We start from the raw sequence: 12,628 nt of genomic DNA, 5'->3' as shown, positions 1-12,628 counted from the left end.
AAATGCATATGAAATGTTGAATTCCAGTGTTTCTTCAGGAGAAGGTTACCTGGAGAAATCAGGTCTCTGAATTGTAAAATGTTACAGAATGAAACAACAAAATATGTGTAGCTCTTCTGCAGCCTGAGGGGCTGTATTGATGTTGCATCATCCATAGCCTCCTTGCACACTCAGCTAAAGACTGCTACAAGGGTTTTAGTTAGCAAAGGAATTTTTTTGTTGTGATGAGTACTCCTTTCTGCTGGGAACTGGGCTGGCATCTTTAATTCCTTTTACCTTCACCACATAAAAGTGAAACTTTGAAACTTTGAGCCAAATCCTTTTGCACCTATTAGGATCTGAGTGGACTTAAGTACTTAACTGGTACCCTCTTACTCCCTGTTCTAGTCCATGAAAAATGTTTAAGTACCTACTTTTGTAACATACTGTTAGCTTGGCCTTAAAACTGAAGTCCAAAATGCAGCCCAGAAGAGGACACATTTACACATTACCTTACCTTTTTTTTCAGGGTCTCAAGCAGAGTGGAACAAAACCATACTTAGGCCCCTGGCACATGTTCACTTAATAGCATGAGAAAGTCTCTTCCCTGATCCAAACAGTTGGGATTGGGGATCAGATCCCAATTATGCCATTATTACTTGCCAGTGCAGGTGGAGCTTGGGATCACGATCCAGGGCTCCCCCTGCATCAGCCAAGTAAAAACTGGGTGCCTGGTGAACCAGCGGTCCCAGAGTTGGGACTCACAACCAGCGAATTGTTGATCTGAACCCTAGGACCACAGATGAGCTGGTTCAAGACTCCAGTGCAGTCTACAATCACCTGGTTGTAGGTCCCAAAACCCTGCCATTTTCTGTTTTATATCACCATTAATTACCTGAATGTGTGGCCAGATTACTATTGAAGATGGGATTAACTGCAAAACGTATCTTGAGTATAACGTCTGCCAGGGGCATTAGGGACCTAATACTGTATGTGGAATAGGATTTTTCCCTTTCTCTGTATTGGAGATTTCTGCCATCATTGTAGCCGTGCTCAGGCAAAATCCTGGTATAGGAAGGGAAAACCACTTTAAATTGTGAATCTAATGGGTACAGTGGCCCCCTTCCTGAAAAATTAACTTTCCTTGCCTATACAGAGGATTTCCATTAATGCAACTATGAAAGTTACTAGCCAGTTTTGGCCATAAGCAGAGCACATCTGCAGAGCAGACAAAGCCTTAGGTCATGTCTATACTTGGAAACTGTTGAGGGGTTTGAATATATGCATTAAGTGATCCATAACAATTGTTGCATGACCTGTGCATACACACTGCATTGTAATCTTATGATTAACCTACTTCTGTCATGTATTGTGGCTGCACTGCACTACAGTGTTTGAAAATAAATACTCAGACATACTTTGACACACTGCTGCACTGTTCTGCTGTTTGCATTTTGGGATTTTTCACCCCAGAATGCACATGGTTGGACACCTACTGGAGGGCTTCAGAATGTGGGAGCTTAAGTGTCAAACTAAATATTTCCTATAAGCCTTTTGTTTTATTGCATCAACCATCTGCAGTCATTTGCAATCTTTGTCAAAGTGCTTTCACTTTGTAAAAGGTGATCAAGATAAACCAGGTGCTGCAAACATATCTAAATTATTGCACTAATCCCAAAAGGAAGGTGATAAGGGCACATAAGAAGGAAAAGGAGTAGGCTGAAATTGAGCAGATGCTTCTAGATCTTTTCTTGGTGCATCTGGTAGAGTTATAACTTTTGGCTTGTAGCCAGCTTGTTCTGACTGGGGATGAAGGCCTAAGATGGATGGAACCAGCCCTGGCAGCAGAGCTTGAGGACATCAAAAGCCATTTTTCTGGAAATCTGTACAGTTTGCCCAAGATGGATCAACTGGGAGCAACCTTCAACTCAAGTTCAGAGAAAGGCTCAGATTCATACTGAGGCTCTGGAATCATACACTGAGATGCCTTAGCTACTCTGCTTCCACACCTCTATTTTATTACCAAGCATATGGGAATTTTATAACAGTGAGAATGGGTATTTTAATGAACTATTCAAGTCTCAACATCAGGAGTTTAGAGAGATGTTCAGTGATTGTTAATAAATAACTATAAATATGTCAAGTTAAACATTGGGAGTGGTAAAAAATATTGAATACACATAATGTTGTGCAAAGTTAAAACTGATTTAAAAATGTGTGCAGACAAGGTTGTGCTCTCAAGGTCACAAGGTGCTTCACGGTGTTTGTAGGTTGGTCAAAGAGCTTTCTGGGGCTTTGTGTGTGGAGTGGCAGTAGGAGATCACGTGGGGAGGGAGATAAAAGGATCACTTAGTGTCACTGGTTTCTTTGCTGTTCTCTGGTGCAGAATGCCTAGAAGAAGACTTTCATCTGGGGCCACAAAGCATCTGCAGATTGTAAGAGTCTTTGATCACAGAACCACATATTCAGCCCTCTTCCCAGCAGTTGTATCAGGGAAGATCTAGCTATTTGCCCTTTTTTTTCTCCTCTTTACCATGTGTTTTCCTTTTGCTACTTTGTCTTCATAACCCTCTATTAGGGCATGGATAGGATCTTGAGGAACACATTTCTTGAGTTCCTTTTCCTCCAACACATATTGAATAGGTGTTCAGCCACTGTTAGCATCTATGTCTTTGGTCAGTGTAGGGTGACAGCTCTACAAGGGAAAACAAGAAAAGGGATGGACAACTAGTTATTGTCCAGGTTATGGTCTCCAGGCCCACTGTGATTTAATGCTCTTTTTTCCCAGTTTCTGAATTTTTTTCCCATTGGCTCTACATAATTTTGGGAATTAAGGGTATGGAGATGGTAAGATGTTTTCACAATTTCTCCCCGTTTGGGGAAAACTCCTAGACTTGAGGTGGGAGATGATGGGGGAGGCTTTCGAGGAAGTATAAATAAACACCAGATGGACTGAGTGGTAAAACAAGTAGCTAACTAGAGTCAAAACAGACTAACAAGTGTGCGTGCACCTCTTCAGGTTGCCATTGGAACTATGATTGTCTCAGAGGGAAACAGAGGCAAGCTAGTAATTGCATGTGCACTTTCACTTTATAAAGGGTGTCCTTACATAGGAAGACATTACCCTGAAAGATGTCCCAAAAGGCAAAGAAGGATTATTTGAGGAGTAGTGCTCCCTACTGCTCTTTGCCAACATCATGGCCCCAAACTGATGCAGAAGAAGGGAACCACAGACTCTAGGATTAGCTGAGAACTGCATTGCTTTGCAAGCTCCAGGCCAATTAAAGTACTTTCCTGGCTTAAATCCCTGGATCAGCAAGATTAGGATTCCATAATCCGTCCCTCCAGGTCTATGCCCAGCATGCCCAGGTCAAATTGGCAGTATGCTGCTGCTGTAGGTTACATAATGCAGCATGTGAGAAGTTGTACCTCTTAGAAATATGCCACTTAGCTCCCATAGTGGCTTCAGGCCCCAAGAATCTTCTCAGAAATCCTGTTCATGTCCTTAGTCTATAAATCCAGCAAGAGCTTCTTTTCCTTCTTGCAGTGCGGTCTTGGAGTCTTGGTTGTACCCCTCTCTGTTCATATGTTTGGATAGCCGCTTGTGTTTTGTGCATTACAGTGGCTAGCATTCACATGAGCCTGTACACACTCTCCTTCTCTAGAAATGTAAGCATGAGCCACAACTCCTGAATTATCAGGAGTAAGGCACGGGCGTGTGAGTTTGCTAGGAGCTAGAATTACAATCACGTCCCTGTATTTAAGCGGGGAGGTGATAATTGGTCAGGATGGGTGCCTATACATGTACTCTGATGCCTTACAATTAGAATGCCATGTTCTAATTAGAACACTCTAGCATTGCTGCAGCCTCATGTGTATAAGCCCCTGCAGGTTTAAAAATGGCCATAGGACACTTTAATTAAAGCATCCCATGGCTATTTTTAAATGCACAGGGGCTTAATACATGTGACACTGTGGCATTTTAATTAAAGTGGCTCTCTGGGAACTGCTCTAATTAAAACATCCCCCTACCCCCAAGCACGTGTATAGGGACCTGGTAACCTCACAGCAGAAGACATATAGTTAAACAGAAAGCCAAGCAAGATCACCAGCAATGCAGTTGAGAGGACTTGGCAGATAGAATCATAGAAAATTAGGGAAGCTCAGGAGGTCATCTAGTCTAATGTTCTGCTCAAAGCAAGACCATCCCCAACTAGATCATCCCACCTGAGGTTTTGTGTAGCCAGGTCTTAAAAACCTCCAAAAATGGAGATTCCACAACATCTCTGGGTAACCTGTTCCAGTGCTTTATTACCCTCCCAGTAAGAAAGTTTTTCCTAACATCTAACCTAAACTTCCCTTACAGCAACTTGAGACCATTGCTCCTTGTTCTGCCATTTTCCACCATTGAGAACAGTCTAGCTCCATCCTGTTTGCAACCACCCTTCAGGTAGTTGAAGGCTGCTGTAAAATCTCTCTCAGTCTTCTCTTCTCCAGATTACATAAGTCCAGTTCCTCTCCTCATAAGTCATGTGCCCCAGCCCCTTAACCATTTTTGTTGTTCAACTCCCTCCAGTTTATCTATGTCTTTTCTGTAGTGGGGGGCATAAAACTGGACACAGTACAGTCGTTACAGGATGGGGATGGACATGCATCTACACTGACTTGCAGCAGATAAATTCATTCCACATTTCAGTAAGCCCGCTTCCAAAGTGCATTTAATGTGTGTTAACATGCCAGCTGATTCATAACAAAAAATACTGTTTGTGAATACAAGTCACTTTAATGTGAAATAACTCAAGCATAGACAAGCATTAGTTGCTAAAGCTCTGGGCTGCCTTAGAGCTAGTGACCTCGAGGTAAAAGGTTTATTAGGTCATTGCCAATCCCATGAGTCATTCAGGCCCCCAGCAGGCACTGCTTATTATTCAGTCTTCACCATTGTTGTGAGAGCTTCACAGTATTCAGTCCAGAGAGCATGGCTCCGAAGGAAAGATTAAATTTTATGCTGTGGTTGCAAAGTAGGAATAACATACAAAATGGGATTAAGTCTTAATATGATCTCACATCCAAGCTAGTCCTGGACCACCTAGCATGCCGATGAGAAAATTCTAAACACCATTACCATAAAAAAGGGAAACTTCAAAGAAAAATAAACCACAGAACTATGCTATGAAATGTTTAATGAAACTCTTATAAGGAGTATGCTGTAGACTCAGTGATTCAGAGTGTAACAATATCTTTAGCCTCCTTCACTGGCCCTAAATTATTGGCAGGATCTTCAAACAGGGGATGACCTGACCTTATGCAGTCAGTGAATCCAGGCCTGCTTTTCTCAGCAACGAACTCTGCCCCATCTGTGCTGAAGTGGCTTTCTTGCAAAAAAATGCAAGACACAGGGGATTTCTGCTCCTGGAAAGAATTTTCCAAATGATGAATGAGAGTTTCCCAACGGAAAACCCACACAGTCAAAACAAATCCGGATGTGAAGTGACTAGAATAGGCACTTTGGCACTGCTGAAGGGGTGGGAGGGACATTTCTCCACCAAATATCAGGCAGTGGGTAGCCTATTAAATTCACTGAGGTTCTGGTGCTCAGTGCACAAAGAGGACATGGTAGAAACTCGCTTTCTATTTTAAGCTTGATTTTGACATCCTTGCCTAACATCCTCAAGTTAACACATCTCTTTGCCTGGAAAGAATCCAGAACCCAGTTCTCCATTCACACTGGTATACAGCTGGAGCAACTCCAATTATGTCAATAGGACTAAGCAGTGTAAAAGAGGAGAATGATACCTTAGATTCCAACTCAAGGAAAATTCTGGGGGTCATCCTGAACTTAGGCAGGAATGTCCTGACATGTGAAATAAAAGAGGTGTTTCACAGACTGAATTCCTCCATAAAGCCTTTTTTTTTGTTTTTGCAAAGCCAGGGTTTTCACTCAGTGGGTCAACTGCCCGCGCGTGCACGCGCACACACACACGTGAATGCGTCTGTTGTAGGGAGGCCTATTCAGCTCTGAAGATGGGAAATTTCTCCTGAATGAATCTGACAGCCAGCAACCTGCCAAAAAAACCCAACCCCCCCACAAAATACACATACACAAAAACAAGCCTTTTCAATTTTCCCCACTCCTTTCCTGCCAGTTATTTAACACTTCACAGTTTATTAAGGCCTCTGTGCAAGGAAACCACTTAAGCACTACTTAAAGCTCATAAGGAGATTTGTTGACTTCAGTGGTGGAGTCAGATGCTTAAGCACACACTCAGCTTATATTGAACCAGGGCCTAAAATCCCAAAACCTGATTCTGACTGCATTTTTTGCAAGTGTGATTTCTTTACTTTCAGTTACGTTAGTCATCAGCCAAAGCAGTGTATAATCAGAAATAACACCCCTGTGCAGATATATAGTGGGACAGCTCCTCACCCTGGGCAGCAGAAGTGGCATGGACAGTGCTGGCTACCACTCTGTTGCTGGCAGCGGCATGGACAGTCACCAGCTGTTCACTGGACTACTGCCCCAGTCACCATCCACCACCCCTTCACTACCACTGCTCTCATGTAATAATTGTGACTTAAAATTCACTGCTTCTTCAAAATCTTCCAGCCATTATTCTTAAGATCAGAAATGACCTGATCTGCCTGTTAGACTGGTGAAAATTAGAAGCAACTGCCTGGAATACAATGGGGTTAGAATAGTATACATGAGAAGAGAATCTGACACAAAAACCTTTAAAGTGGCTCACCTCTTTGTTCTTTTTAGAAGCAGTCAAATATCAGACAGTATATAAAGCTGAGAAAGAATGCAAAGAATGTAGCAGACCAAGAATTTACAGGCAACTTTCTGCCCTAAAGAATAGAAAGAGAGCAAGTAAGTCTTCCTGATGGTAACTGAAAGCTTTACGAAGCCCAGAAAGAGAAGATCCCTTGCATCCTGAAGAATAAAACGCTGAAAGTCCCCCAACTGAAACAAACAAAGCACACAGTAAAGTGTCATAATCCAATCAAGCTGGGCTTTTTGTGTTTCCCTTTTGAATAAGCACATTTTCCCAGTAGCTCACAGCTTTATCTTTAGAATCATCAACCTATAACTCTCACCATCTTCCAACATGCAACCTATATATAACTTGAAGTAGTTACCAATCATCATATAGAAAATTGTGCTTCTTCTTGAAAGGTGTAATTATCTAGGGTCTGGTTCTAAAGATGCTGCAAAAAAAGATATATTGCCCATTTGCAGCCAAAACCGCAGCTGTGCTGATACTTACAGAAATCAAACCTTAGATGTTTGTGGCACAGCAGTTTGCTCTTCACAGTGGTTTAATATTTATGCCGGTGGTTTATTATTTAAATGTATTTTCATTAGGTGAATTCAACTGAAAAGTTGCATCTGAGTGAGTTACAAATGCTGACAAACTGCACTAAAGGAGAATTAAGAGTTACACAGTTAAATTGTATATTATCATGTAAATGGAAGAGGAACACCACATGCAGTTCTGTGCATTGTACTGGGTGATAAATGCTGTGAACTATAAATACAAGTTCAGTGAAGAGGCTTGTCAGTTAAAGCTGCGGAGTGAAAGCTGCTTTTAGGGCAGTTGTAAAGTTTTAAAAATATATATACTTGGTTGACTGTATTATACATTCCAGATGACCATGCACATTCATGAGTTTGTAAAACTGTTGTCTTGTCCTATAAAAAATTATAACTTAATAAACTGTCAAAGAAAAATGGTCAGAAGTGGGGTTTAGCCTGAATACATGAATATTAACAGCCCTGAGGGACCTCCTCCCATTAATGTCTGAATGCACAGCACTCACTCAAGTCAGGGGGAGTATAGTGCTCAAAATAACTGCAAAAGCACCTACTTAACTAGCATCCTTTGAGCATATAGCACTTGTCAATCAACAAACTGTCCAGATGTGGAAGAGATTATGTGCTTATTTTATAGCAGCAGATAGTCTGTATCCACGACTTAAGGAGAAGGATTAATTTGCTTCAATCCCTACCCCTGCTTTGTCTTTGCTGTGTGTCATATGACTGCCTCTTATTGTATTGATACTGTTACAAGTTTGTTTTTTTCTTTAAATATGGACAGTGGTGCAATTTATTTGTTTTCCTGGTCCAGGTGAATTTAGTACACTGGCATTTTAAAATCATGTATTGCTAGTAGAAAACTATTAATCTTCTGTGATTTCTACCCCCCGCCCCCACTTCTGAATACAGGATGGACAAAAGCAGACATACAAAGAAGGAGCAAGTACTGGATAAAGTAACACCTATTGAAAAGGACTGACACCACTGAGAATGCTTTTGTTACAAAAGCACTTGAGCTAACATTAACAAGCCACAGACTATCTGAACACAGAGGAGCTTGTCTGCAGCCAACTTGCACCAATATAACCAAGCCAGTTCCAATGAACAGACTATTTCAACCCAACTCAGGGTGGACAATCATTTCAGAATAAAAGGGGCTAAGGTCTATTTAGGCTGAACTTTGTAACAGGCTGATGGTCTGTCACTTCTATTTTGAAACTGAGTATTCACAAACTAACTTGCCCTAAAAACGGTAGATTTTAGATAAAACTCACGTCTTTTGTTATTTCAAAGCAAGTTCATGCCATCGCTATGCTTAGGGAAGGGAGACAGACTAAAAGGGTAAATTCAAAGTCCTGATTGCTTTTCTGTTTTTGGCGTCATTCAGGACTAACACCACTCAAGTCAGTGAGTTACTGTTTGAAAAATCAGGCCCCCGTCACGCTGTGGAAAACTCTGAAGAGGAAAATATTCTTTAAACACAAGCCAAGTATTCAGAACAACGGGGTAAAACATTAAACACACTTTACTGAAATATGAAATACTTCTTTAGTATGTTACAGAAGAGCTTATGACCATATATAATGTACATAGAAGACAGACTTTGTAAAATAAGAAAGGTTTTTTTATAAAAAATAAAAAAAGTCAAAGTAAAGTGCATGAAACTGATTTTTTTTTTCCAGTTTGCCTCTTATGTCAAGCTCTTAGTACACTGATACTATTTTAAAACCTGGGAAGTTTTCTTTTGTCACCCATTAGTCACTTATTTTAGCGTTCAGACCAAATGACAGAGATTACAAACAACAGACAATACTTATAAACTGAAACAGTTTACCAGATGCTTCCACTAACAGAGGTGAAGAACTACTGGAACATGGGCTTGCTTATACATGGTCATCAAAAAGGTTAACAAATGGTTAGTAGGTCCAGTCTGGCTAGGAATATCCATAGGAAGAGAACTTCCACAGATAGGGCAGTTTTGCAAGTCAAGGGCTTCCCTACTGTGCAATAAGTTCTTGGTCTATGAATGTCAATTATTTTTTTAAATAGAATACATCAGCGTAACTGCCTGCCTCCATTGAAGGAAAAAGGTAGTTGATCCTGAAGCAGATAAAGACACTTGCTTTTTCAGTTTTTTTCCCCTAAGAGAATAATTTTGCTGAGCAAACAGTCAAGGGAAATACTTAAAGATGATTTTTTTTTTCCCCCTTCAAATTCTGGAAAGAGAGACCCAATGTGGAACTAATACAAAAAGATACAGTGACACTGATAACACTTTTCACCTTCAGAGGTCTTTACAAACATTTGCTAAATACTTCCCACAAAAGCCCTGGGAAGCAGGTAGCCAAGTATGAGCCATCCTCTCTGGATGCAACAAGCAGAAAGGATCTGTTCCTGTACGCCAGCAACAGCGTCCATGCAGAGAAGTGGCTCCTTATCTAGCAGAATTGGAGCCCGAAGGCCAATGTGAATTGAGGCACTAAAAGCCACTGAAGAGGACCCATCCCTACTGATGAAGAGGCATTCTGCAAAGTCCATTCAGCTCCCTTTGAGGTCCAAAAGAGAGCAGAGGGGACCTTAGCATCTCCCAAGATTGGTCCCGAAAACAACGATGTCAACTGGCTGAATTTGGAAAGGTTACCAGGCTCCAGCAGCTCTCCTCAGATGTCAATGGGAACTGAGGGTGCCCAACTCTCTGGACGTGGAGCCCCACGATAAGAGCTCAGGTGCTCCTAGCTCCCAGCCCCGTGCTCGACCAGACTAAGCCCGCGCCTCTCCCCCACGAAGAAATGGGATCCCGAGTGAACGTTTCCGTCTCACGTTCAGAGACTCCCAGACCTTGTTGCTGCTTCAAAGAAACGCCAAAGCGAGGGAAGGGAGAAAGCCCGCTCCTCATCCTTGGGTTACATAAATATGGGGGTGGGGAGGGGAGGTTAGTGGCAGAGGGGGTGGGGTGGGGGTCCAAGAGAGAAACCCATCACAGTGCCGCCGCGGCCTTGGCTTTGCAGTGCAAAATGTGCTTGTGGACAAAGTCTATCCTGCTCTGCAGCAGCCTGGCCTGCTGCTCGGACAGGAAGCCCAGCTGGGCCGAGAGGGGCTCCCGAGTCCGGTAGAGCCGGAGCAGCTCGGCGGCGGCGTTCTGCAGGCGATGCAGCTCCGCCACCCGCCGGGCCGTGGCCTCCCTGAAGACGCACACGGAGCGCAGCAAGGGCTCATTGTACTTGTCCCACACGGCCAGGAGCCGGTAGCCGTGGCCCAGCCCGGCCTCGTGGTCGATGAAGACCAGGCCCCCGTCCGGCGCCCGGTGCAGGTTGCTGGTGGCCCGCTGCATGACGCGGGCGTCCCACTGCAGGCTGAAGAGGTTGCTGACCAGGCGGTCGAAGTTGGCCGTCAGGTAGTCGAAGAGGATCAGGTCACTCCACTGCACCAGCTCCACCAGCTGGGGCTGGCTCAGGCCGCCCAGCTCGCCCGCCGCCAAGGGCCGCAGCTCGGCGCGCAGCCAGGGCGCGGGGGCCACCACGTCGGTGAGGTTGTCCACCCAGCGCGTGAGGCTGACCACGGCGCCCTCGGCCCAGTGCGAGCCCCGCAGCTCGTCGCGCACCGGCTCCCACTGCCCGCCGCGGGCCGCCAGCAGCGACAGGGCGGTGGGCGGCAGGCGCCGCTGCATGCCCAGCAGCGCGGCCAGCTGGTAGCACAGCGCCTCGCCCTGGATCTGCTCCGGGTTGATGCCGTAGCGCACGCAGGCGCGGCTCCCGTCCGACAGCCGCGCCAGCCGGTTGGAGCTGCGGCCGCAGCCGCCCCGCTCCAGCCCCGCCACCCGCGCCCCGCGGGCCGCCGCCAGCCACGCCGCCGCCTCGGCCGGCTCGAAGCCGCGGGGCACCTGCGCCTCCAGCGCGCGGCTCCAGTAGATGCCGCCCTGCACCGGCGACGGCGACGGCTCCTGCCTCGGCTCCGGCTCCCGCCGCGGCTCCGGCACGGCCAGCAGCGCGCGGAAAGTTTTCTGGGCGCCGCCGCGCTCCCACGCCGGGGCGCCGGGGGGCCGCCGCGGCCACAGCCCCAGCCCCAGCGCCAGGCAGCCCAGCGCCAGCAGGCAGAGCGCGGCCGGGCCGCCCCGCCGCATCCTGCTCACGCGGGACCCGCCGCCCGTGCTGCAGTCATCGGGGAGGGGACGGGGGACGGGGCCCGCCCGCCCGCGCCGCGCCGCTCTGCCCCGAGCCCCGGCGGCGCGGGGAAGGCACCGGCCCGCCGACCACGTGGGGGAGCGAGGGGGGCGCGGAGCCTCCCCGCCCCGCCGCCCGGCCTGGCCCCGCCGCTTAAACAGGCGATGGGAGCGCGGCGCGGCGCCGCCGGGTGGGCCCCTCGGGGCGCGCCTCTGCCGCCCGCTCCTCAGGGACACGCCGGCCGCCTGCCCGCCCCCGGCCCCGGCCCCGCCCAGCGCTTCTGTGGGGTGGATAGCCGCCAGGGCGGGGGGGGCAAGAAGCTGCCAAAGTCACCCCCTCCTGGTCTCCCTGCCCCGCCCGGCCTGCCTGCCTGCCTGGCAGGGGCTTGCGTTTATCCCCCTGGGGCAAATATCAACCATGCTGTGGCCTGACTTCTTTAAAAGCCAGCCGCTGCCTAGATCCCATTCATTTATCAAGAGAGGCCGAGAACCACGGGCCTCTTCCGCCTGGGGCAGCGCAGGCTCAGGGGTGGCTTGGTGGCAGCTTGTAAGTACATCGGGGGTGCATCAAGATCTGGGGGAAAAGCACCCCCGGGGGTGACAAGGTCCAACGGTCACAAACTCCTGCAAGACCGTTTTAGGCTGGAGTTAAGGAAAAACTTCTTTTACTGTCCAAGCCCCCACGGCCTGGAACAGACTCCCCTCAGAGGTGGTGCAAGCACCTACTCCTTTAAGACTTCTTTAAGAGTCAATTAGACGTTCGTCTTGCTGGGATCCTGTGACTCTACTGACTTCCTGCCCCTTGGGCAGGGGCTGGACTCCATGATCTTACCAGATCCCTTCTAGCCCTAATGTCTATGAAATCTATGAAATCAAGCAGCTTTCCTCTCCCCAGGTTTCATTTTCCTGTCCCTAAGTACCTGCACATTTCACCTGTGGATCAGTGATCAGTGTTTTCTGTCCCTGCCTCTGGCTTTCTTGCCTCACAGCTCACTGTAGGTTGGGGAGGAGGTGAAGTTTAGGCACTGACAGATGTTCATCCCCCGTGGGCAGCTCTTTGACAGATGAAGGGAAGGAGGCGATTAGGGGAGAAGGGCAAAGCCCAGAAATAACAGGCATTCAGAAAGTCAGCCCATGCTTTCTCTAAGAGAAGCTGCAGCCTAGTAAGTTGT

The 12,628-nt window shown here is 46.8% G+C and overlaps 1 protein-coding gene across 1 annotated transcript; it reads right to left on the bottom strand.

The window, feature by feature from the left end:
- Positions 1-4,680: 4,680 nt before the first annotated feature.
- FJX1 (four-jointed box kinase 1) lies at positions 4,681-11,551 on the bottom strand. The gene has a single exon (XM_090032941.1). It carries the CDS (start codon positions 11,415-11,417, stop codon positions 10,275-10,277), a length of 1,143 nt encoding a protein of 380 aa, XP_089889067.1. The 5' UTR covers positions 11,418-11,551; the 3' UTR covers positions 4,681-10,274.
- Positions 11,552-12,628: the final 1,077 nt, after the last annotated feature.

Source organism: Crocodylus siamensis, chromosome 2, assembly GCF_052110815.1.
Source record: "Crocodylus siamensis isolate JL-2025a chromosome 2, ASM5211081v1, whole genome shotgun sequence".
Lineage (NCBI taxonomy): Eukaryota > Metazoa > Chordata > Crocodylia > Crocodylidae > Crocodylus > Crocodylus siamensis.
This window is presented reverse-complemented; position numbering and strand designations above follow the sequence as displayed.